We start from the raw sequence: 27,534 nt of genomic DNA, 5'->3' as shown, positions 1-27,534 counted from the left end.
ATTATTGAGCCACCACAATCGAGCCTAAGTCCACGGATTCTCGAATTCTGGGGAAGGGGCGGATCCAGCAGGCTTTTTAAAGACTAGGCTTGGTCCCCAACGAATTGGACGGCGAGCAACCTGCGTGACTGCTGGACCCGCTCATCGTACAAGAAGAGGCATTCAGGTAAGCAATCAATGCCTATTTCCTCCTTCCTGGCCTCGGCGAGCTTACCTCTCTCCTGCCCGGCTCCCCTCCAGCCTCACGCGGCCAGGAAGGAGAGAGGAGAAAAGCGAGGGGCATGCAGACAGTAGCAGCAGGGGGGAAAAGGAGAGCCTTTGCCTGCGTAGACTCATTGCTCCAGAGATTGCGGGTTGCGAGTCCCTCCTGGTGAAATTGGACTTAGGGGTTCAGGTGGGCTTGTTACTCACGTACCTGCCTCCCAGCTGCGTGTCAACAGCCCTGCCTGTGCTGCTCGAAGAGGTAGCCGGGCTGGCGGTGGGTTCCCCAGACTAATTGTCTTGGGGGACTTTAATCTACCGTTGCTCGGTGAAGCCTCTGGACTAGCACAGGAATTCATGGCCACCATGACAGCCATGGACCTGACTCAAGTAGTACAGGGTCCGACTCATGAGGGGGGGCATGCACCCGACATGGTATTCCTCTCTGAGCATCTGAGTAATGATCTGAGATTAAGGGGCTTAGAAGTGTTGCCTTTGTCATGGTCAGATCATTTCCTACTGCGGCTTAACTTCCTGGCTCCAATCCTTCTCCACAGGGAGGCGGAACCGATTAGGAGGTTCTGCCCCAGATGCCTGATGGATCCAGAAGGTTTCCAGAGGGCGCTTGGGGTTATCCCAGATACACTCGTCCACAGTTCGACAGAGTCTCTTGCTGAGGCCTGGAACAAGGCTGCAGCGGAGGCTCTTGACCGGATTGCGCCGTTGCGACCTCTCTGCGGCACTAGACCTGTCGAGCTTCATAGTTCAACGATTTCTGCTAAATGATTTTGCTTTTGCAAAACAAAAAAATCTAAACAACTTCCTTAAGGTGCAAGTCAGCTGAAAGTCCTATAGAGACTGAAAGTAGATAATTCATTAATAATCAAGGCATGTCATACCAATCTGTTGGAACCATACAGTATAGTTCGAGTCAGTTTCCTGAACCACAGCATGTAGATACTAGATGTAGAAGTTGTTTATGGATATTCTCTATTTCTGGAAGTACTGTCTACAACAGGGGTCAGGAACCTTTTTGGCTAAGAGAGCCGTAAACGCCACATATTTTGAAATATAATTCCGCGAGAGCCGTACGTATCTCCCTTTCTCTCTTTCTTTCTCTCTCTCTTTCTCTCCCCCTCTCTTTGTCTCTTTCTATCTCTTTCTCTCCCTCCCTCTATCTTTCTCTTTTTATCTCTCTCTTTCTCTTTCTCTCTCTCTCTTTCTCCCCCTTCTCTCTGAAGTGGGGAGGGCCGGGTTGGCACCAAGGGAGCTCGAGACGGGGTGCAAAAGCAAACTACTCTGCTGGCCCAGGCCCACATCGGAAGGAAGGAAGGAATGGTAAAAGGGGCGATCAAGAGAGGAATGGGTGAATGAATGGACGGAGGGTGGGAAGGAAGGAAGGAAAGAGGGAAGGGACAGGAACAGAGGAAGGGTGCAAAGAAAGCAAGGAAAGGTGTGAAAGGGGAGAGTAAGAGAAGAAGGAGTGAAAGAAGGGAATGAGGGAGGAAACAAGGGAGGAAGGAGAAGGAAAGCAAGAAATGGAGGGAGGGAAGGAAGGAAAGAAAGAAAGAAAGAAAGAAAGGGGGAAGGGACAGGAACAGAGGAAGGAAGCAAGGAAACTTATGAAAGGGGAGAGTAAGAGAGGAAGGACTGAAGGAAGGGAGGGAGGGAAGAAGGTAGGAAGGAGAAAGAAAAGAAGAAATAGAGGAAGGGAAGGTAAAAGAGAGAAAGAAAAAGAGCAAGAAAGAAAGAAAGCAAGAGAAAGAAAGAATGAAAGAGAAATAAAAATAGAGAGGGGGAATGAAAGAAATGGAAGGAGGGAAGGAAGGAGAGAAAGAAAGAGAAAGAAAGAAAGCAAGAGAAAGAAAAAAGAATGAAAGAGCAAGAGAGAAAGAGAGAAAGAAAGAAAGAAAGGCAACTTCAAAGAAAGGCTCACTGAGCATCTCTCACTCTCTCTCTCTTTCTATCCCTCTTTCTTTCTCTCTCTTCCTTTCTATCTCTCCTCTTCCTTTCTCTCTCCTCTCTCTCTCCCTCTCTTTCTACCCTCCTTTCTCTTCCTTCCTTCTCTCCCTCCCTCCCCTCCCTCCCTCCTTCCTTCCTCTCCATTTCTCTTTCCCTCCCTCTCTTTCCCTTTTCTTTCTTTTGGTCCACTTCTCTCTCTCTCCGCTTCTCCACTTGCCTCCCCCTCGCGCCTCGCCCTTCCCACCCGGCCACCCGCGCGCGCTTACCAGCAGCAGGAATTCAAGTAAGCCCAAAAGAAGCCATTGGCTCCGGGCGGCGTTCATGGCCCCCCCGAACCCCCAGCCCAGCTGGAGCTCCCTCTCGCCGCCGCCATCTCCCTGCGACTGCCTGCGGCCGCTGCATCCCCCCCCCCTCCCACTGGGCCACAAAGGACATTTGCCGCCGACGCCAGTGCAGCTTCAGCTGGGCGGGGCGCTGCCGGTACTTCCCTCCTGGGGCTCCCGCTCGCAGCTGTCCCCCGGCTTCTGCTCGATGCCGCGGTTTTCGGCGCTGTCCTGCTGTGCCCCAAAGACGGAAGGCGGGAAAAAGGCGAGAAGAATGGAGCTCTCCTTCTTCCTGCCTTCCGTCTTTGGGGCCCAGCAGGACAGCGCCAAAAACCGTGGCATCGAGCAGGAGCCAGGGGACAGCTGCGAGCGGGAGCTCAGTGCTAGGAGCCCTGTCTGCGAGCCAGATACGGCCATCAAAAGAGCCATATCTGGCTCGCGAGCCATAGGTTCCCGACCCCTGGTCTACAAGGTGGGAAGATGTTCCTCTAAAGAGATGTCACTTATGGCTTGTACGGATATTTTAAAACGTGAAACATTTTCTAACTGCCTTGTATAATAATAACAACAGAGTTGGAAGAGACCTTGGAGGTATTCTAGTCCAATCCTCTGCTTAGGCAGGAAACCCTACACTACTTCAGACAAATGGGTATCCAACATCTTAAAAATTTCCATTATGTTATTTTATACTTCAATTAATATCATTATCCTCTTACAAATCCGGATAGGCCGTCATGCCTACTCCTCCTTCTTATACATGCTCCAACACTGGAATAAGGGAAGGGACCTTATTCTGCCCCAGCACCAAACCGCAAATAATTATGCAACATTGTCTTGTATGGCATCTATGAAGAATAATCAGGTACTCAGGCATGAAAATGTGCCACCCAGACACTATACTATTCCTACCATACTGAACAAAAATTAGAGGGAACATTGGTCCTGACCTCAACCTAATTGAGCATGAATTAATAGGTATGATTGGGTGAATGCAAGTGACTGGTTTTAGGAAATTGGGGTTTTAGGATGTTTTTAGAGTTAGATTTCTAGATGTATTTTTTCTCGATATAAGCCTGAGTCCGAGGAGAAAAGCGGCATAGAAGTCTAATTAATACACTAATTAATAAATATCTGAAGAGACCTGAAAATGGCTATGCACCAACGTTCACCATCCAACTTGACAGAATTGGAGAAGATCTACAAGGAAGAATGGTAGTGGAACCCCAAATCCCGATGTAAGAGACTAGTTGCATGATTCCCAAGAAGACTCATAGCTATACTAGCTCAAAAGGGTGCTTCTACTCATTACTGAGCAGAGTCTGAATACTTGTGACTATGTGATATTTCATTTTTTCTTTTTTAATAAATTTGCAAAAATATCTAAATTTCTGGGGGGGGGGGTCTGTCAAGATGGGGTGCTGAGTGTACATTAATGAGAAATAAAATGAACTTTTTTGCTTTTACCAAATGGCTACAATGAAACAGAGTGAAAAATTTAAAGGGGTCTGAATATTTTCTCTACTCGCTATAAATATGTAGAAAGGAACATGGTGGCCCAGTGGCTAAGATCAGTTCTTGTTGATCACAAAAGTTGGCAGTTTGGTGGGTCGAATCCCTAGGGCCATGTAATTGAGTGAGTTCGCATTACTTATTCCAGTTTCTGCCAACATAACATTTCAAAAACATGTAAAAACGCAAGTAGAAAACTAGGGGCCACCTTTGGTGAGAAGGTAACAGTGTTCCTTGCACATTTGGCATTTAGTCATGCAGGTCACATGACACAGAGACATCTGCAGACAGCACTGCCTCTTCAGCAGTGTAGAAATATGTTATAGCGGCATAATTCCGTTGCAATTTTGAGTAGTTGCTGAACAAATGGTCGTTAAGCGAGGATTACCTGTAAATGTAAAAATTCATTTAAATTACCGATACAGCATTTCTCAACCTTAGTAATTTTATGTGTCTTCAACTCCCATATATTTTTAAGTTTGTAAGATTTGGAAATACTAAACAATGTCTTATAATTCATGTCTCTTTATGCAGATAGGAGAGATTAATTGTCTTTGTTAATAATTACATAATATGTTTATTTTAAATTTAAAAATTGATGACAAGGTCTATTTTAGATGTTAAATCTTACATATTGGATGAAACTACCCCCTACAGAAAATCATATTAAGAATTGTATTCATATTATTTTTTATTTTAAACCTACAAAATAAAAAATAGTTATGAACGTGAACACTTCAAAACAACACCAATCATGCATTATAATAAAATGAACTTGAAAACATATCCTAATGAATAGTGTCATGTGATAATTCTAATATCTTTTTGTTTTTGGTAGGTGAATCTGGATTGGGAAAATCAACACTAATCAACTCATTATTCCTAACAGACCTGTATTCTCCAGAATACCCAGGACCTTCACATAGAATTAAAAAGACTGTACAGGTTTGCATTAAAAAATATACCTTTTATTACATTCTTTTATATGCTTGATTGAAATAAAAACATCTTAATTTTATGTTTAGCTACAACCAAATACTAATTCAAAACTATGAATTAAAATATACAGTAGTTAAAATGAATTAAAAAGCTTGGAGAAATAAAAACATGCCCAAATGATGCTAATACGAATATCAGTAGTTTTTCTGGTGAAAGAATTCCTCGAATTTCAGTCTAATACATTTTTCAGCATTGTTTCAACACGCTAACCAGTCACCTATGTTAGATGAAAAGGCAAAATAGAGCTCGAAGTCATCTTGAAGGCACAATAACCCACATCCCTGAATGATCTGTCCTAGCAGTTTTATGTACGTATTTTTGGGAGAATAAGGCATACCCCCATCCATAGTTCCCTCTAAGCTGAGCAGTGAGCAATCGCTCACTTAAAAATCATCATCAACTCAGAGTTTTCCAAACCTGCCCAGAAGCCAAGAGGGAAAGAGTGAGAGGGAAGGAGAGAGAGAGGAAGAGAGAGAAACAGATAGAAAAAAGAGAGGAAGGAAAAGAGAAAGAAAAAGAATGGGAGTAAGGAAGAGAGAAAGAAAATCAAAATCTAGTTTGAAACTAGCTCAACTAGTTAAGTGGCATTTTGATATTGATAGAGTTGCCCTATTATGAGCTCACTGTTATAGACACACAGTACAGTGTTTTATTTTGAAATTCTCTGAGGCAAAACAGGGTGGTTTTTTTTATTTGTTTGTTTGTTTATTTATTTATTTATTTATTATTTCTGTGCCGCCCAGTCCTGAAGGAACTGCCGCTCAGATACTATACTTTTCCGCCCCTCCCCCCCCAAAAAATTAGAGGGAACACTGCCCCCATCCACCCCGGCTAAAAAGGGGTGAAAATTTGGGTGTATCTTATACACCAAATGTAGTCCTGTCCACATGCCAGCCCCCACCCTTTAGCCTCTGACCCCCAGCAATTTGCCTCCTTGCAGCAAAAGCCTTTTTCAGCTTCAGCACAACCTGATTAGCACAAAGCAACTGATTGTCAGTTGGATTAGCCTCCTGACCATCAGCTTTTGGCCTCTGCATCCCATTTTTTTGTTTCTGCGTGCCCCATTTTCTGACCGTTTCAATCCCTGCCTCCTGCAAAGGCAGAACATTGTGTGTGCAGATAAATAAATTGCCAGAAAGGAGAAGGAGGTTACTAGGACAAGGCTACCATGTAGAGGAAGGTAGAGATAGTCCTTGACTTACGACCACAATTGAGCCCAAAATTTTGGTTAAGTAAAAGCATTGTTAAGTGAGTTTCACCACATTTTACTCAATCCATGACATTTTCTGGCTCATCTGAAGGGATGTATAATGTTCTAATGTACAGAAATTATGGTTAAATGTGTGGCAGAAAGTGGACCCTGGGTGTGTTTTTGAAATGCAGTAAGCGAGGTTGAATATGTATAGTTTTAGAAGAGGTGTGTGTACATACACAGACAGCATATGTAGTAGATAATGTATACTTTTGTTTGCCTGTGTGTGACATGTGGCATATGGCATATATACACAGGATGAAATAGTATATTTTGAATGTTCACTGGTACCAAATAAATAGATAGGAAAATTGTATCTTGTTAAGGCCTTTGAGGCGAGGAGAGGCTAGGCACCCTAAATCTAGTCCTTGACCTGAGTGACATCAAGTTGGCCAAGCCATCCCCACTCAGTCACATGACTTCAAAGCTACTTCCGAGTCTTATTTATTTGTTTGTTTGTTTGTTTGTTTATTTATTTGATTTCTATGCCACCCAATCCCGAAGGACTCCGGGCGGCTTACAACAATATAAAATGCAAAACAATAAAAATAAGTCAAATATAAAACTGAGTTATAAAACCATTGATTAAAACCCTAATAACATAAAAACTAACCCAACATGCATCTAAACATTCATACAATTTGGCCATTGATGTTGTTGGCTCATGGCCCCCAGGCCTGTCAGCAAAACCAGGTCTTTGTGGCCTTACAGAAGGCCAATAGGGTGGGAGCAGTAAGGACAGGGGGGAGTTGATTCCATAGAGCCAGGGCAGCAACAGAGAAGGTTTAACTAAGTTAGACTCGTATGATTTTTAATGACTATGACTGGAGATGAAAGGAAAAGAGAGAGAAAGGGAGAGAGAGAGAAAAGAAAGGAAAGACCTTCCCCCTCCCTTTGTCAAACCACTACTACCCAGTCACATGGCCGTCAATTCACTCCTACAAAATTAAGCCACACCCACAGTGGTAGTAAAAAATGTGGAACGCATCCCTGGGCATGGGGAGACTGAAAACCGGATGTAGAGGCCGAAAATGGGATTAAAGGGGGTGGCAATAGGCTATGGCAATCCTTGCAGTCTGAAACAACTGATCATCGGAAGACTGATCCAACCGACACTCCGCTGCTTGTGCTAATCAGGCTGTGCTGAAACTGAAAAGGCTGCTTGCTTCAAAGAGGAAAATTACTGGGAGGCAGAGGCAGATCTTTTTACCCTTGTGCTAATCAGGCTGTACTGAAACTTGCTGTTTGCTGCAAGGAGGCAAATTCTTGGGAGGCAGAGACAAAAATAAATAATTCTTATTTTCCTGCCTAAAAGCTATAAAGGTTTGTCTTATATTTTGGAGCATCTTATACTCCGAAAAACACAGTGGGTATTAAAAAGCATGGAAGCATGGAAAATAAAACGGTGGCTTGAGGGGACACTACAACCTAACCTGTCCTTAATTCTTTGGTAGACTATGTCATAAATGGAACTCAGAATACATGCCTTGTTTTTTTACTGTTTTTTTACTTTTCTGAATATTCCTCAATCCTAAACATGCAGTTAACTCTCACAGTGATGATCTTAGGGAAGCTATTACCTCGTTTCCCTGAAAATAAGATATATCCAAAAAATAACCCTTAGCTTGATTTTTTATGTGTGCACCTAATATAGAAACATAGAAGACAGACGGCAGAAAAAGACCTCATGGTCCATCTAGTCTGCCCTTATACTATTTCCTGTGTTTTATCTTAGGATGGATATAAGTTTATCCCAGGCATGTTTAAATTCAGTTACTGTGGATTTACCAACCACATCTGCTGGAAGTTTGTTCCAAGGATCTACTACTCTTTCAGTGAAATAATATTTCCTCATGTTGCTTTTGATCTTTCCCCCAACTAACTTCAGATTGTGTCCCCTTGTTCTTGTGTTCACTTTCCTATTAAAAACACTTCCCTCCTGAACCTTGTTTTACCCTTTAACATATTTAAATGTTTCAATCATGTCCCCCCTTTTCCTTCTGTCCTCCAGACTATACAGATTGAGTTCATTAAGTCTTTCCTGATACGTTTTATGCTTAAGACCTTCCACCATTCTTGTAGCCTGTCTTTGGACCCGTTCAATTTTGTCAATATCTTTTTGTAGGTGAGATCTCCAGAACTGAACACAGTATTCCAAATGTGGTCTCACCAGCGCTCTATATAAGGGGATCACAATCTCCCTCTTCCAGCTTGTTATACCTCTAGCTATGCTAGAAGTATAACAATATAAACCATATCCCCAAAATAAACCCTAGTTAAGACTCCACACACTCTATCCCTGGAGTCTGGTTGTATGAGGGTGGGGTGAGGCGCATATGTAAAATTCAAGCTGGAGTGGGGGTAGTGGAGCTGCCTAACATACCCACATCCACTTACCTTAGGATCACCATAGCCAAGCCTTCCATGCCCAAATACCTGCTGCCTAAACTATTCTGCAGCTGCTCGCAGACAGATGGCACCTAGCACATTGCAGTAGTGCTGTCACTTACAGCAGGTTGCCACATGATGCAGCCTGCCTAGACCACCATTCAAGCGACACATCATACCAGTGCTGCCACTTGCGGCAGTGCACATGCTGCACCATGCCACTGCTGCTCAAGCAAGGGAACAGCACACCGCACATCCTCCTGCCAGGAGCAGTAGCATCAGCGCGATGTGCCATGTTGCTTCTGTCTATGAGCGGACGAAGAGGTTGGGCAGCAGCGTGACAAATGTTGGGGTGTGGGAGGCCTGGCTGAGGTGGTCCTAAGGTGGGTCCTAAGATAAGCGGGTAAGACATCCCTTAAAATAAGATCTGGTGCTTATTTTGGGACCCAGAAGAAAATAAGAATGTGTCTTATTTTTGGGAAAACATGATACTAATAGACCTAAATTTTAGCCATTCATTTAGTAACCATCTGAAGTTACAACAGCATTGAAAATACTGACTTAAAACCGATCTTTCCACTTGCTACCATTGCAGTATCTGTAAAAAACATGATCAAAGTTTAGATGCTTTGGCAACTGGCACTTATTTCTGATTATTGCAGTGTCCTTGGGTCATATGATCACCATTTGCTACTTTTAGTGGGGAAGCCAGAGTCTCTTAACAACCATGTGATCACAGTGATCCGCTTAATGGATACAGAAAAAAAATTAAAATAATAAAATCGAGTACAGTTCTGTCTTGCATAGTGACAAAGGTTCCAGTCTGAAATGTCATAAGTCAAGGACTACCTATAATAACTAGACTTTTGAACCTGGCTGAAGAGGCCATGGTGTTCATTATATGAATGTCTAGAGAAGTTGTTGATTCCTGGTCAGGAAGGGAGAAGAAAGTCCATAGTGGCTTACCTTTATATAAGATCCAAGATGGGAAAAAGGGAGATTGCTGTTACTGGTGGAGCTCTGTTCTCTGGGGAAGGACTGAACAGAACATTCTTTCTTCCCTCAATAAAGGAGAGGGTGTTTTGCTGACCAGATCCAGGAGTTAAGCCACACTAAGCAATATATCCAGCATAGTCCTTTCTTTTCATTCTCTCTTGAGGAGTCTAAAAGCTCAGAAAAGGAGACAGAATTAAGAGACGCTGAAGTGGTTAGCAGGAAACCAGAGGGAATCTCGGAGAAAAACATAAGAGTTTTTCTCGGAGGAACTCTTATGCTTAGTAAAACTAAAACCAGATTGCTTATTTAAATACTAGTAATAAAGAAAGTTAATGCTTAAATCCCAAAGGTGCTTTTTCAAGAAGCAACTGGACTTTCTGTTTTTTCTTTGAAGATGTTCCACTTCTCATCCAAGAAGCTTCTTCAGTTCTGACTGGATGATGCTTAATGGATTGACTAGATGGTGGGGAAACTTTCCATTCCCCACCATCCAGTCAGAGCTGAAGAAGCTTGGATGAGAAATGAAACATCTTCAAAGAAAAAAACTTAAGTCCAGTTGCCTCTTGAAAAAAGCACGCTGGGATAACCATGCCCTGGATAACTGAGAATCTCCATAAACATTAATGCTTAAATATTTCAGACATGTAATATGAAGGCAAGGACTAATTGGAAGAGAAAAGCCTAATGTATGGGAAATGGAAACCAATAAAAAAGAGAGTGACAGAAAACAAAGTCTATATTGATGTCATCATTGATGAATGTAAAAGAACTCGAAGCAATTACGGACAAGACAATCCTGATAAATGTTGTGTGTCAGGATTACAAAGACTGAGAAATCTCTGAGGAAAAATTGTTATTGCATTATTCTGTTAATCTTTATAATCTATTTGACTAGAATAATATGTATTACTGTCTCTATAGCTTTATCTCTACTTTATAGCTATCTTGAAATAACATTTTAACGCCTTTCTATGATAGGTGGCTTTTATTTATCGATATTAATACATTACCATATTAAAAATAATAATTTGTAGTTATGTAAATTTTAGGTTTAAGAATTTTTAATTCTTAAATGTAATGTTTAATTATCTTGCTGCTACCAGTAGTTGAAATACTTAGACTATTTTATATTATTTTAGATTATAAAAATAATGCATTAAACACTTTTGTACTTTAAATGTATCTTGGGTGTCTTCCCATGAAACAGAAATAACAGAAAGCTGTTCATAAAATACATGAAATAGACAAATTCTAAAGGATAACATAGCTTTAAGTTTACAGATCTGACATAGACTGGGAATCTGATCCATGTTTATTTAAAATAGAGTGCATGAGAAAATAACCTTTTGGAAAATAACTTTACTGTGAAAAATTTTGCCTTCCAAGATTGGAGCTAATTTATTTTTTCTAAGTCCCCACAGACTAGCTCCAAAATTAAATAGAATTCATTTGAAGTTGTAATGAGGATTGATGCTATTTACAATAGTTTTCTGGCTGGCTTCCAACAACTAGTAAATTATGAGAATTTGTCCATATATGGCCATATTACTCTTCTTTTTAAAGAAAAATTGACCAAATAAAATGTACAAATGATTTCAGCTTGAATATTTACTGTATATTATTTTTATATAATCTTGAAGCTAAGTCTTAGAAGTTGTAAATTAACAATGCTAATTGTAAAGGAAATATAATAATCAACAATATACACTGTTCAAAAAATAAAGGGAACACTCAAATAACGCATCCTAGAACTGAATGAATGAAATATTTTCATTAAATACTTTGTTCTGTACAAAGTTGAATGTGCTGACAACAAAATCACACAAAAATCATCAGTGGAAATCAAATTTATTAACCAACAGAGGCCTCGAATTGGAGTCACACAAAAAATTAAAGTGGAAAAACACACTAATAATAATAATAATAATGAGAGGGGAGGTATACAAATCTAATTAATAATAATAATTATTGTTGTTGTTGTTATTATTATTATTATTATTATTATTATTATTATTATTATTATTATTTAGATTTGTATGCCTACCTCTCCGAGGACTCAGAGCGGCTCACAACAACAGTACACAGTATATAAATCCAATGTTTAAAAAACAATTTTAAAACCCTTATTATAAAAAAAATCACACAACCATAGCAAACCATATATAAAACCATAGTAGCTAAGGGGTATATCAGTTTCCCCATGCCTGATGGCAGAGGTGGGTTTTCAGGAGCTTGCGAAAGGCAAGGAAGGTGGGGGCAGTCCTTGGGAGTTGTCCTTTGGAGTTGTCCTTGGGAGCAAACCCCACAGCCACTCTGTCTTGCTAGGGTTGAGTTTGAGCCTGTTGACAGCCACCCAGGCCCTAACAGCCTCCAGGCACCATCACATCACTTCCACTGCTTTGCTGACTTGATATTGGGTGGAGATGTAAAGCCGGGTATCATCAGCATACTGATGATACCTCACCCCATGACCTTGGATGATCTCACCCAGCGGTTTCATGTAGATATTGAATTAGCAGGGGGGAGAGGACCGACCCCTGAGGCATCCCACAAGAGAGAGACCTAGATGTCGACCTCTGACCGCCCATTAACACTGACTGCGACCGGCCAGAGAGATAGGTGGAGAACCACTGCAGAACAGTGCTTTCCACTCCCAACCCCTCCAACCAGCCCAGAAGGATACCATGGTCGATGGTATTGAAAGCCGCTGAGAGGTCAAGAAGCACCAGGACAGAGGATAAACCCCTCTCCAGGCCCACCAGAGATCATCCATCAGCGCGACCAAAGCAGTTTCCATGCTGTAGCCAGGCCCGAATCCTGACTGCTGAGAGCTTAGATAATCAGCTTCTTCCAAGGACCGCTGGAACTGGAGCGACACCACCTTCTCAACAACCTTCCCCATAAAGGGAAGGTTGGAGACTGGACGATAGTTGTTGAGTACGGCTGGGTCCAGGGAAGGCTTGTTGAGGAGGGGGCGCACAAGTCCTCCTTGTAGGGAGCTGGGAAGGACACCCCCTCTCAAAGAAGCGTTGACAATCTCCTGGACCCAGCTCCGTGTCACCTCTCTGCTGGCCGAAACCAGCCAAGATGGACACGGATCCAGTAAACAAGTTGAGAAACTCACAGCTCCAATGGCATTGTCCACTTCATCAGGTGTCACCAGATCAAACTCTTCCCAGACAGATGGACAAAGCCCCAGTCACCTCGACTGACTCATTGTCAGTCAACACTGCTATCCAATCGGAGTCAAGGTCCATCCGAACCTGAGCGACTTTATCAGTGAAAAACAAGTTAAAGTCCTCAGCACTATTCTCCAAGGGTTCCCCTACTCCCCTCTGGTTGAGAAGGGAGTGGGTCACCCTGAACAGAGTGGCCGGGCGGGATTCCACTGATGCAATTAAGGTGGCATGATATGCGCATCTTGCCACCTTGAGCGACATTTTGTAAGTCAATATGAGCTCTTACAAGTGTTCAATCAGATTCAGACTTACTTTTCCTTCACACTACAGGATGATCCAATGTAAATCCATACCGTAGGATATAATGTCCTTAAAACAAGTCAAAATGAGGCTCAGTATTGTGTGTGGCCTTCACATACCTATATGACCTCCCTACAATGCCTGGGTATGCTCCTGATGAGGTTGTGGTTGGTCTCCTGAGGGACCTCCTCCTAGACTGGACTAAAGCATCCGCCAACTCCAGGACAGTATGTGGTGCAATGTGACGTTGGTGGATGGAGCAAGACATGATGTCCCATATGTGCTCAATCAGATTCAGGTCTGGGGAACGGGCAAACCAGTCCATAGCTTCAATGCCTTCATCTTGCAGGAACTGCTGACACACTCCAGCCACATGAGGTCTGGCATTGTCTTGCATTAGGAGAAACCCAGGGCCAACTACACCAGCATATGGTATCACAAGGGGTCGAAAGATCTCATCTTGGTACCTAATGGCAGTCAGGCTACCTCTGATAAGCACATGGAGAGTTGTGCGGCCCTACAAAGAAATGCCACCCCATACCATTACTAACCCACTGCCAAACCGGTCATGCTGAAGGATGTTGCAGGCAGCAGATTGCTCTCCAAGGCCTCTCCAGACTGTAACGTCTATCACGTGTGCTCAGTGTGAACCTGCTTTCATCTGTGAAGAGCACAGGGGACCAGTACTGAATTTGCCAATCCTGGTATTTTATGGCCAAGCATCCTGTACGGTTTTGGGCTGTGAGCACAGGGCTCTGGCAGTGGTCCTCTTGTTTCTCCTTGGACAAAGACGGAAGTAGCAGTCATGCTACTGGGTTGTTGCCCCCTCCACATCTCCTGGTGTACTGGCCTGTCTCCTGGTAGCGTCTTCAGCCCCTGGACACTACGCTGACAGAGACAACAAACCTTCTTGCCACAGCTCGCATTGATGTGCCATCCTGGATGAGCTAAACTACCTGAGTCACTTGTGTGGGTTGTAGAATCTGTCTCATCCTACCACAAGTGTGAAAGCACAACCAACATTCAAAAATGCCAAAAACATCAACCAGAAAGCATTGGTATTGAAATGTGGTCTGTGATCCCCACCTGCAGAACCCTCCTTTATTGAGTGTGTCTTGATAATTGCCAATAATTTCCATCTGTTGTCTATTCCATTTGCACAACAACATGTAAAATTGATTGTCAATCAGTGTTGCTTCCTAAGTGGATATTTTGATTTCACCAAAGTTTGATTTACTTGGAGTTATATTGTGTTGTTTATGTGTTCCCTTTATTTTATTTTTTTGAGCAGTGTATTAAAGCTCCAGCAGCTTAAAATAAAATATCTAGGACATGTCTAGATAATGATGTAGTACAAAATAAAAATACTCACTAATGTTTTGGTTTTTCTGTTTCCTTTGTGACATTTTGATCAGCTGTAGAATGGAATATAGATGTTGCTTATCTCTATGTGCCTGATGATGGCTGATTTGTCTGTTGATGCTTTCTGAGATTACATTCAAACTATTACAACAACATGGCCTAATTATAGTACATGAACCAACTAAAGCCCTCTAAAACATCATAAGTTAAAAAAAAACAAAAACCCAATAGCCCCAGAAGAAAAACCCCAAGAATGATCCGCAATATGGAGTCCAAGGACTAAATGGCTACTATACCGAACAGGAAAAAGGCTAACAGTGGATCTATGAGCACCAGCTAGGAGTTAGAAGACATAATGAAAAGTTTCACAGCCCATGGACAGACTTTTCAAATGGAAACCATGAACATCCTTGACCAAACCAATTACAAAAATTCTACAGGATTCCTGGCATTCAGAAAACCAGCCACCAACAAGCACATAGAACTATACAGTGTTCCCTCAATTTTCGCGGGGGTTACGTTCCAAGACCTCCCGCGAAAGTCGATTTTCCGCGAAGTAGCAGTGCAGAAGTAAAAACACCATTTTTGGCTATGGACAGCCAAAAACTACCCCCACGCACCCTTTTTCAAGGCAGCGCAAGGAGCCGGGCTTGAAATTAGGGCAGGGAGCGACGAAAGTGCGGAGGCCGGCAAAGATTGCTTTGAATGTCGGCTGCCCCCGCCCCCCCAGTGCCTCCAGCCCCCTCGCCGCTACCGCCCGCCCGCCTGATCCACCCCTCTCACCGGCTTTCTTGGGACACGGGTCCTCCTGCAGCAGCGCTGGCGGCTATGGCTTCTCATCCTCCTCATTCGGCCGGTAGCTGCTCTGAGCGCTTTGAGAATGCCCGCCCCTCCCCTCTCACAGTCCCTTAGCTGAGAGCGCTTTCGTCCCAGCTATCAGAGAGGGGGCTGCAGGAGAGATGGGGGCAGGCATTCTCACAGAGAGGGAGAGAGAGAGGGAGAAAGAGAGAGAGAGCAAGAGGGGGGAGAGTGGAAGGTAGAGAGAGAGAAAAAAAATTATAGAAAAAGGGAGAAAAAAAGAGAAATGAGAAAATGATTGAAGCAGAGAATGACAGGAAAGAAAGAGAAAGAGAGAGAAGTGACTCTTGGTGATGACATATGACATCATCGGGTGGGAAAAACCGTGGTATAGAAAAAAAACCCGCAGAGTATTTTTTAATTAATATTTTTTGAAAAACCGTGGTATAGCCGTTTCGCGAAGTTTGAACCCGCGAAAATCGAGGGATCACTGTATACCATTCAAAGAGGCCAATCAAAAGCCAAAAAGGAGGAAGAAAGACTGAAACATCTGCACCTAAGCAATCAATACCTAAATAATGGGTGAAAAACAGCCAATTTTTCAAAAAAAAAATGGAGCATTTTTGCCATCCCCCAGGAATTCTCTGTAGGCTTCCCAGACCCTTTGCCCACCCCATTTTTATGAAAAAAACGGGAAAGAAACAGCCCACTTTTCACAAAAGTGGGGCTGTTTTTTCCTTCTAATTGCCCCTCAAGAATAATAGGAGGAGGAATTCTGGAAGTTGAAGTCCACCAGTCTTAAAACTGTCAATTTTGAAGACCCCTGGGATAGGGGTTAGTGACCACGGGTATTCAAACTTGGCAAAATTAAGACTTGTGGACTTCAACTCCCATTCCTGAGCTAGCATAACTGGAGTAGGAATTCTGGGAGTTGAAGTCCATAAGTCTTAAAGCTGTCAAATTTGAGGTTTGTGAAAAGTGTACATGGTTGTAAAAAGTATTCTGCTTCACTAGTATTTTATTAAATAATGTATTACTACACCATTTGGTTCAGAATACTTTTTTCCTTGTTTTCCACCTCTAAAATCTAGGTGTGTATTATACTCTGGTGTGTCTTATACACCAAAAAATATGGTACTTTTTCAACAAGAAAATAAAAAGCACTTTTTGTTTCTTCTTGTGTCTTCATTCAGCCTCTTCTGAAGAGTTGGGAAGATGCTTTTAATCAATGTTTCATCCTCTCCAGCCAGTAAAAGGATTCTCCATTTATCCCAAAATTTTCCTGAATCAAAAGAATTACTCCATTTATAGAAAAGCAGCTTGGCACACATAACAATAATATTCATATATGGTCATATTTTAAACAACATTTTTAAGAGCAGTTGACCTACTGTAATATTTTTGTTAATTCTAAAATTATTATATTCCAAGTTTTTATTAGCAAAGCATCACTAATATATACAGTAGAGTTTTGATTATCCAACATAAACGGGTGGGCTGATGGTCGGATAACTGAAATGTCAGATAATCCAGACTCTACTGTATGTGGTCTTGACCTGACTCAAAATCAAGACAGGAGAAAAATAAATAAAAATAAATAGGCCCCGGCTCCTGAAAACTACTAAAAGCCAACGGGTATTCCATCCACCCCTCACACGCTCTTTCCTTCCCTCCTCTGCTGCCCTCCTCTTTGCTCCTCCCAGCTCGCCTGCCTGCCCATTGCAGCAACCTGCGCCTCTCCCCGCCCTGGCTCCTCTCAGCGTAACCCTCCTGCCTGGAAGATGAGATGAGATGAACACGTTTCCAAGCTTTCATCTCCTCTCTCTACCCTCTCTCCCCACTTCTGAATAGCTGAAGTGGAAAATTGCATTTCTTCCCTGTCATGGCTGCCATGTTTGGGGCATGTCTGGAGGGTGCAGAAATGCCTATAGCAACGCCCCCAAGCAGCCATGACGTTGAATGATCCGGAATGTCAGATATCCGAGGGACAGATAATCGAGACACTACTGTATTATCATTTTTATTCCAGGTTGAACAGTCTAAGGTTCTAATTAAAGAAGGTGGTGTGCAGTTGCTACTAACAATAGTTGATACGCCAGGATTTGGTGATGCAGTGGATAATAGCAATTGGTAAGTACACTCTAATATTAATAATAGCTATTATCTTGCAATACGTGCATATATTTAAAAGTAGAAAAGGGGTTTTTTTGGTATGGCATTCTTACTGCAGTTCTATTGGCCAAAAAGGACAATAAAACATAATTTTCCAAATGTGGTTATGAAACTGTTTTGTTTCTATGTGTTTGAATATTAGTATATCTTGTTTCTCTGTGATTAGCTCAGAGATAAATAAAATATTACAGTGGTACCTCTATCTAAGAATGCCTCTACTTACGAACCTTTCTAAATAAGAACCGGGTATTTGAGATTTTTTTGCCTCTTCTCAAGAACCATTTTCTACTTACAAACCCGAGCCTTCGAAACTGTAACTGGAAAAGGCAAGAGGAGCCTCTCTATGAATCTCGTGAGAGGAAAAAGGGCTGAAAAAGGCGGGGAGAAGCCTCTGTGGGGCCTCTCTATGAAGCTCCTGGGAGGAAACAGGGACGGAAAAGGCGGGGAGAAGCCTCCATGGGGCTTCTCTAGGAATCTCCTGGGAGAAAACAGCATCTACCCTCCCTGTGGTTTTCCCAATCACATGCATTATTTGCTTTTACATTGATTCCTATGGGAACAATTGCTTCTTACAAACCTTTCTACTTAAGAACCTGGTCAAGGAACGAATTCTTAAGTAGAGGTATCACTGTATTTGGTTATTACTGAGAAAAGTCAAAAAGCTAAGTACCATTTATAATTATGAGATACATTTTCTAATATCAAGAATATGTCTTTAGCTATTATAAAAATATTTTAATATTAATATAATGAATAAATATTCAATATATTAATTATTGTAGATAGTTAACAAATGAAATTTATTAAAGACTATTTACCAAATAGCTTCGGGAAGTATGTTTTGTGTTCCTTTATACCATTTCTGTAACCTTTTCTTTTAGTACTAAACTTTCTGTTTGTTGCTCTTGTTTCCTATACATTGCTCAAAAAAATAAAGGGAACACTCAAAAAGCACATCCTAGATCTAAATGAATGAAATATTCTAATTGAATACTTTGTTCTGTACAAAGTTCAATGTGCTGACAACAAAATGAAATTGATTGTCAATCAGAGTTGCTTCCTAAGTGGACTGTTTGATTTCACAGAAGTTTGCAGTTATGTTCTATGGTTTAATTGTTCCCTTTATTTTTTTGAGCAGTATAGAAGAATGGGCATTGTTTCTGTCATGTAGCAACCTAACTAAATTTCTTTAGGAAAATTATATTTGTGATATTTACATGTCATTTTTAATACGTTGTACAACTTGTACTAATGTAGCATATTTTCAAAGTTAATTTGCTTGTTAAAAATGTGCTTGTACATTGCAGCTGGCAACCCGTTATTGATTACATTGACAATAAATTTGAAGACTATCTTAATGCAGAATCACGTGTGAACAGACGACAAATGCCAGATAACAGAGTCCAGTGTTGCTTATATTTCATTGCTCCTTCAGGACATGGGTCAGTATTAAAGATTAATGTTTTTGCTCCTATTTTGCAATTTCTCTATTCAAAACCATTTAAATTACTGTTTTTCCCTGAAAATAAGATAGTCTTATTTTCCTTTGACCCCAAAATATGGCTTTTGGGGTGCAGTAGGCGGTGAATGTTGGACTGGATGTCATGTTAGGACATCTAGGTTAGATGGCGAGATCTCTAGATTGCAGTCCTTAGTTTGTAGCTTGCAGGCAGAAGTGGAAAGATTGTCCCAGCCACATGCTGTAATGCAGCCATGTGTGCAGCCTCCACTTCCACAGCGCCCCCCCGAGGAGGAGGGCTGTTTGGACAACTGTTGGTTCAGGAAGATTACGTGCAGTTGAACAAAAACATAACAATTTTGGTCTCTCTGTATCCAACTCCTATAATGTTCTTGCGGATTTAAATAGTAAGGATGTTGTAGATATTAGCAAGGCCCCTCAGGCGGAGAATGAGGGGATGTTCAAAGGAGAAGTTGTTGTAAATGAGGAACATAGTGTCACCAAACCAAGTCCAGTTAGTAGAAATAAAGAGAGGACACATGTTCTTGTGGGTGACTCGATTGTCAGAGGTGTTGATTTGGGACAGAGGAAGGATGTGGTGAAGGTGATGAGGTGTCTTCCAGGAGCCACTGCCCACAGGGACAGCAGGCGGATTACAAACATTGTCAGGGCTGTGAGTAAAGGTAATAAAGTTGATGTGGTGGTGCATCTTGGCACAAATGATCTGTCCCAGAGAAATGTTAATGTAGTAAAAAGAGATTTTCAAAGTCTAAGTGTGGAGCTGGGTAAAATAACTGATTCAGTGACTTTCTCAGAGGTGTTACCGGTTTGTGGCCAGGAGGGTAAAACAAGTTGTATCAGAGAGTTTAATGTGTGGTTAAGGCAGTGGTGTAAAGCTGAAGGTTTTGGTTATGTAAGTCATGATGTCAGTAGATGGTCTAATAGGGAGTTGTTTAAGAGGGATGGTTTGCATCCATCATACAGAGGTACCCAGGTGCTCGGTGAGGAATTCAGAGCTTTTTTGGACAGGCATTTAAACTAGGTAAAGGGGACAGAGATGTACCAGATGTGGAGGATTTCTGTCCCCGACCAATGAGGATACATCAGTTTCTGGAAGCTTATGAAAAGGGAGCTGAAAATAAAATAGATGTAGTTGTTGATGATAAGGGGCAAACTAATAATGAAAATAATGTTCTTCGGGTAATGTGCACGAATGCTCGAAGCTTGAGCAACAAGCTCTGTGAGTTAATGGCCATAATATCTAGAGATAATTTGGATCTGGTTGCCATAACTGAGACATGGTTTAAGGATTCCAATGAATGGGAAATATCCATACCAGGATATACACTGTATAGGAAGGATAGAATAGAGAGAAGGGGAGGTGGAGTAGCCATTTATGTTAAAGAAAGTCTAAAAACAATACTAATTCAAAATACATGTAAAGATCTGGAGACCCTCTGGATTTGCATGCAAAATAAAGACGGTTCTGTCATTAGAATTGGGGTGATCTATAGGCCTCCAGGGCAATCTGAGGAACATGACAACAAGATGGTGGATGAGATTACCCTAATGGCAGTAAAGGGAGATATTGTGGTTATGGGTGATTTCAACATGCCTGATGTTGACTGGAATATCCCCAGTGCCCTTACATGCAAAAGTAAGAATATAGTAGAGGCCTTTACAGGAGCAGCTATGGCACAGCTAGTTAAGACACCAACTAGAGGGGAGAATATTCTAGATTTAGTTTTTACAAATGGGAATCGGGTTTCAGAGGTCAAGGTGGGAGAAAATTTAGGTTGCAGCGACCATCTATGTTTGTGGTTTGATGTAAAAACTGATTGTGAGCAATCCTATACTGCAACCAAAGTATTGGATTTCAGAAAAACAAATTTTAATGCAATGGGGGAATATTTAAATAATGAATTAAAGGGGAGGGATAAAATGGCAGGAGCGAGCACCCAGTGGACTGTATTAAAAAAGGCCATCTTAAAAGCCACAAGACTTTATGTAAAGCAAGTAACTAAAGGTAAAAGGAAGAAGAAACCGCTATGGTTTAGCAATGATGTAAGGGCTATAGTCAATGAAAAAAAGGCTGCCTATAGGAGGTATAAAGAGTCTGGAAGTATAGCTGATAGAGAGGTGTATAAAATGAGACAGAAGGAGGCGAAACAGATAATATATGCTGCTAAAGCCTCAAAAGAGGAAGAAATTGCCAAATCTGTAAAGAAGGGGGATAAAACCTTCTTCAGATATATTAGTGATAGGAAGAAGAAAAACTGCAGCATCACAAAGCTTAGTACCGGGAATAATACATGCATTGATGGGAATAAGGAGATCGCTGACCATTTCAATAGCTACTTCTGTTCAGTTTTCTCAAAAGACACCTTACAAAATAATACTATAGAGGGATATAGCATTGCTTCCAGCTGTACGGATTCAGCTCCAGTGATCTTAGAAGCTGATGTCTTAGAAGAACTTGAAAGATTAAAGATAAATAAGGCAATGGGTCCAGATGGCATCCATCCCAGAGTTCTTAAAGAACTCAGATCTGTCATTGCTACCCCCCTGACTGATTTGTTTAACCAATCCCTGTTAACAGGAGATGTTCCTGAGGATTGGAGAATGGCCAGTGTTGTGCCTATCCACAAGAAGGGCAGTAGAGAAGAAGCTGGAAACTACAGGCCAGTTAGCTTGACATCAGTTGTAGTTAAAATGATGGAGACTCTACTCAAAAAGAGGATAAATCAGCATCTAAAAAACAATAACTTATTGGACCCAAATCAGCATGGCTTTACTGAAGGCAAATCGTGTCAGACTAATCTCATTGAGTTCTTTGACTATGTCACAAAGGTGTTGGATCAAGGTGGTGCCGTGGATATTGCCTATCTGGACTTCAGCAAAGCCTTTGATACGGTTCCACATAAAGAGCTGATAGATAAATTAGTGAAGATTGGACTTAATCCCTGGATAGTTCAGTGGATTTCAAGCTGGCTGAAGCATAGACATCAGAGAGTTATTGTTAATGGCGAGTATTCTGAGCAGAGACAGGTTACAAGCGGTGTGCCACAAGGGTCTGTTCTGGGTCCTATTCTTTTTAATATGTTTGTGAGTGACATAGGGGAAGGTTTGGTAGGGAAGGTTTGCCTATTTGCCGATGACTCTAAAGTGTGCAATAGGGTTGATATTCCTGGAGGGGTCTGTAATATGGTAAATGATTTAGCGTTACTAGATAAATGGTCAAAGCAATGGAAACTGCAGTTTAATGTTTCCAAATGTAAAATAATGCACTTGGGGAAAAGGAATCCTAAATCTGAGTATTGCATTGGCAGTTCTGTGTTAGCAAAAACTTCAGAAGAGAAGGATTTAGGGGTAGTGATTTCTGACAGTCTCAAAATGGGTGAGCAGTGTGGTCGGGCGGTAGGAAAGGCAAGTAGGATGCTTGGCTGCATAGCTAGAGGTATAACAAGCAGGAAGAGGAAGATTGTGATCCCCTTATATAGAGCGCTGGTGAGACCACATTTGGAGTACTGTGTTCAGTTCTGGAGACCTCACCTACAAAAAGATATTGACAAAATTGAACGGGTCCAAAGACGGGCTACAAGAATGGTGGAAGGTCTGAAGTATAAAACGTATCAGGAAAGACTTAATGAACTCAATCTGTATAGTCTGGAAGACAGAAGGAAAAGGGGGGACATGATCGAAACATTTAAATATGTTAAAGGGTTAAATAGGGTTCAGGAGGGAAGTGTTTTTAACAGGAAAGTGAACACAAGAACAAGGGGACACAATCTGAAGTTAGTTGGGGGAAAGATCAAAGGCAACATGAGAAAGTATTATTTTACTGAAAGAGTAGTAGATCCTTGGAACAAACTTCCAGCAGACGTGGTTGGTAAATCCACAGTAACCGAATTTAAACATGCCTGGGATAAACATATATCCATTGTAAGATAAAATACAGGAAATAGTAAAAGGGCAGACTAGATGGACCATGGGGTCTTTTTCTGCCGTCAGTCTTCTATGTTTCTATGTTTCTATGTTTCTTCCACCTCACCACCCTGTTCTTTGTACCAGCCGAGCAGCTGATATGTTGTCTCATGGAGCAGGACTCTACAAGGCTTGTTGTGGTGTTGTAGTACACAAGAAGTGCAGGACTGGTGCAAGCTTCATCATACAGACACATCTGGCACCGGCCACTCACAGCTGTACTAGTATGTCAAACCTCGCAATAGTGCTGCCATTCATGCATGCAACAGCACAACAAACCTTACAAAGTCCTGCTCCACAAGGCTGTGAGGTGATGAGTCTCACAAAAATTAATTTCTGGCAGGTGGGACGCATTGGGCCTTGAAACACATGTCCTATCTGAGACTTGTAGCTCCATCACATTCCTCACCGTTGTGTCCAGGGAAGCATGTTGTAAAGGAGTGTTGGTACTCACCTAATATGCCCATTTTCATAGGGTGAAGCTAGCCTCCAAGGATGGGTTGACCTTGTCTGTTAGCCAGTCAGGACTGAGTCTGAAAACAGTATAAATATCACCCTCAATCTTAGGTTCCCCCTCTTTCGATGGAGGACTGAAAACAGACTCCTCAATGGTGAGGAACGTGATGCAGCTTCCAAGACAAAAAAATTTTATACAACAAGAAAAGACAACAGTAACAAGCATCGCATGAACTTGAGCAGGAAATAAGAATAGGGCAAACGCCGTCAGTTAGACCACACAAAGAGTGGGACTTGGAGGTTCGCTCCATCCTACGAGAATGAGCCTATCAGGTGAATACCAACACCCCTTTTCCATAATAGGTGGAGCTAGCCTCCAAGAATGGGACATTCCCTAAGCCAGTGATGGCGAACCTTTTTTTCCTCAGGTGCCAAAAGAGCATGGGTGCAAGCTATCACACATGTGCAAGTGCCCACACCTATAATTGAATGCCTGGGGAGGACGAAAACAGCTTCCCCCGTCCTCTGGAGGTTGGAAAGGACCTGTTTTACAACTTCTAGTGGGCCCAATAGACTCATGTTTCACCCTCCCCTGGGTCCAAAAGTTTCCCTGGAGCCAGGGGAAGTACAAAAACACCCTCCCCCATTTCCCCAGAGCCTCTGTGTGAGCCAAAAATCAGCTGGACAGCACACACATGCATATTGGAGCTGAGCTAGGGCAATGGCTTGTGTGCCAGCAGATATGGCTCCATGTGCCACCTGTGGCACCCATACCATAGGTTCACCATCACTGCCCTAAGCAGCCTAAGAGTAGACAAGGTCATTCATATATGTCTGGGACCCCCTTGACACATTCTTGCATGCTTAAAAACCCAGCGACCAAAGTCTGCCTTGCCTACAGTGAAAGAGTCAAATTTATAGTGGTTGACAAATGGAGGTGGCCGCCCGGCACACCTCCTCAATCAACACTCGAGCAGTCCAAACCGCCGAAGTGGCTGCACTGCAAATTGAATGGGCAGTTACCATCCCCACCCCTTGGGCGAGGCAGAGCAAAAAGGTCATAACATAAGTAAATGACCACATGACCTTTTTTCCGAGGGAGGCAGGCTGAAAAGAGATGGCGAGCGCCTCAGTCTGGCAAAAATTGAAGCTGCGGTGGATATATATGTCCAAAGCTTGCCTCATGTTTAGTATGTACCATTGTCTCTCCAAGTCAAAGGACAGGGCGGGGGAAAAACGAGAGAATGACCTCCTGTGTATGGTGGAAATATGAATTCACCTTCAGTGTAAAAGTGGGGTCTAACCTCAACACAACCCTATCAGGATGGAAGACACAGAGGTCACTTCACACCAACAGGGCTGCCAGTTCGGAGATCCGATGGGCTGGAGTCACTGCTACAAGAAGGACCACCTTGTAAGTGAGTTGTAAGTGAGGTGGCGAAGGAAAGCAGAGACCAAAGGCTTAAATGGCCCCCTTGTCAGTGAGTCTAAGACCCTGGGCAGGTCACATGTTGGGAACCTGTGGACGACTGGTGGACATAGGTTTGTTGCCCCCCTGAGGAACCTCTGAATCACAGGGTGAGTAGCAAGTGAGTCTAGCGACTGGCATGACAATGCAGTGGACAGGGCTGCCAGTTGTCAGGGAAGGGTATTGGGGAAGAGACCTTTAACGAGCCCCTGGCAGAGGAATATAATAATATTGACAATGGATAGATCAAGGGGTGAATACCTCACCAGCTTATCCCTACCAGTCGCAGCCCGATCTGGATGCTGCCCGGAAGCCTGGGGAAGCGACCTCTCTGTCTATGGAATCTGCCAATGCGGTGACCTGGATAGGGACATAAGGTCCATGAACCAGGCGCACATGGGCCAGTGGGGAGCCAGGGGGAGCACTTTGGCACACCTACAGAATCCACCTGATCACCATGGGGATGAGAGCGATTGGAGGGAATGCGTAAAACAGACCTCATGGCCAGGTACAATGTATTAGGTTCATTCCCTCTATGCCCTGAGACCAATCCCTTTGATGTATCTGGGGAGTTGAACATTCTCCACTGCACTTTGAAGGAGAGTCCAATATGGATTATTTACCAATCCAATTGGTAGAGACTGAGTTAAAAATTAACATATTAGTTAGGTACCGCCCCTAGCTGCCCCCATACTTTCAGTTTTTAAAAACTCAGTCCATGTGTAGAGACTGATGAGTTTTATTCTCTATAAAAATAAGTTGTATTACCTCATGTTAACTTGTCTTTTTGTTTTTCTCCTTTTGTTTCTTCTTATACAGATCCTTGAAGAGAACGGGATGGGGTCTCTGCCCTCCGCGGGCACCACCCCCGAAATCTTTCTTCTCAGGAGGCTTCTTCCCTCAGCGGGAATCCCTCCGGAGAGGAGCAAAGCAGCCCCGGGGTCCCTGGCCTCTGTGGCCAAACTGGACTGCAAGCCGAAGGTGGGGGGTGTCCATTCCCCCCCCCCACTGGGAGGCTTGAGGGGACTACGAAATTTCCTCGAAGAGCACTGGATTGTCAGAAGTGGCTGCCAGCGTCTCTCAGCTGTTAGGCGGCCGCTGAGCGTTCCGCCGCAGCCCAAGGGCCGAGGAACGGCATGGAAATTCGGAACCCAGAACAGGCCCAAAAGGAGAGAGAGCCAGGAGATCACCTCTCAGCTGACGGGCAGCCAGCGGGCATGCCGCCGCAATGCCACTTGCGTAGACCAGCCTGAAATCGGGATTTTTTTTCACTGAGGCAGCCAGGCGATTCCGAAGGAGTCGTTGAAGTTGCGGCAGGCCGTGGAAGGCAGGGAAGCTGCCATTTTACATGGCCAGCCCTCCCAGCGCCTGTTTTAGATAGCGGAGGGCGGGAAAAGCCAGTTCCGGTTGCTGCTGGGCGCGGAGAGACAGGAAGTCTCAGTGCGCAGGCTCAGGAGACCAAGAGACGGGGCCACCATTTTGCAAGTCATTTCCAGCAACGAGGATACTGCTTGCTTCTCAGTCTCCTAAAGATTATTGTGAGTACAATGGACGGTAGCCCAGCAGGCGAAAAAACAGCCTCCTCACCCTCAGCCCTGAGGGGTAAAGACAAGGGCAAGGCAAAAGATAAGGCTAATAATCCACAGGCCTCCTCTTCTGCCTCCCTCAAGGAGGAAGAGAGGTGAACTAAAGCCCTGGAACAAAAATTAGAAGCAGCCCTCCAACCCCCCGTGACAACACCTGTGTTAATCACGCGGCAGACACCTCAGGCCCCAGAACCACAAACCCCTCGGTCTACCTCTGGGCCTACAGGGATGTTTTCAGAACAGGACTGGTCCCCTGTCAGGCAGTTATCCTTTCTGCCACAGATGATGCCTTCTCCTGGGCCTGCCTTGACCAGGCCAGGGTCTGCAGGCCATCCTATGAGGAATATACAAGGCCCCTCAGCTACCTTTACGCCTACTGCCACTGGGCTCAGTGACCAACCTGAGACATGGCAACATATGTCTCCTACCCTACAAGAAATAATCACAAATGCGTATTCTCAAGGAATAGCGGCGGGGGTGCAACAAAATACACAACATCCACACCAAACCCAGCCAAGGAATCTCTGGTCTGTACCGCCCCCTTCAGGTTTGGGGTCCTCACTATGGAGGATAGTGAGAAGGAGTATGATTTGTCTGACGATGATACAACCCCCGAGCAACAACCGGCTACGGGGCTCTTTAAACCAGCCTTATTCAGGATTCTTCTCCAAAAGGCGAAACAGGTGATGGATCTACCAGGCATCACTAAGACACCTGAAACCATTGACACAGCTAAGACATCTACCACCCTGTTAAAGGAACCTCAACCCGAATCAGACCATGTTCCATCATCAGAGATTTTCCTTGAGCAGAGTAAAACGCCCTTGGCAGCATCCTGCAGCGGCACAGGGCCCCTCTGTCATGGAGAGGAGGTTTTATACCTTCAATGAGGAGGTTGAGAAACTACTGAAGTTTCCACCGATTGACCAACCAGTGGTGACCCTGGTGTCCAGTGCTCTGGTACCTTCAGAGACAGGTGACAGCTTAAAGCCAGAAGACAGGAAGGCAGAGACATTGTTACGTAAAGCACACCTGATGCCCAGTTGGGCATTCCGAGCGGCAGCTTCAGCGTCCTTCTTCAACAGGGCCTCGATAATATGGATTCAAGAAATGCAATCCCGTCTGGGGCCTGACGAGGGT

General features: G+C 43.2%; 1 protein-coding gene across 3 annotated transcripts in view; it reads left to right on the top strand.

Annotated features, from left to right (window-relative positions):
• SEPTIN7 (septin 7) overlaps positions 1-27,534 on the top strand; it is a 157,287-nt gene that overhangs the window by 26,208 nt on the left and 103,545 nt on the right. For all 3 annotated transcript variants that reach the window (XM_070726307.1, XM_070726308.1, XM_070726306.1), the window contains 3 exons: positions 4,834-4,940; positions 17,299-17,399; positions 18,749-18,883. In XM_070726307.1, coding sequence (XP_070582408.1) covers positions 4,834-4,940; positions 17,299-17,399; positions 18,749-18,883 — 343 coding nt within the window. The remainder of the gene's footprint in view (positions 1-4,833; positions 4,941-17,298; positions 17,400-18,748; positions 18,884-27,534) is intronic.

This window comes from Erythrolamprus reginae, chromosome Z (assembly GCF_031021105.1).
Source record: "Erythrolamprus reginae isolate rEryReg1 chromosome Z, rEryReg1.hap1, whole genome shotgun sequence".
NCBI lineage: Eukaryota > Metazoa > Chordata > Lepidosauria > Squamata > Dipsadidae > Erythrolamprus > Erythrolamprus reginae.
This window is presented reverse-complemented; position numbering and strand designations above follow the sequence as displayed.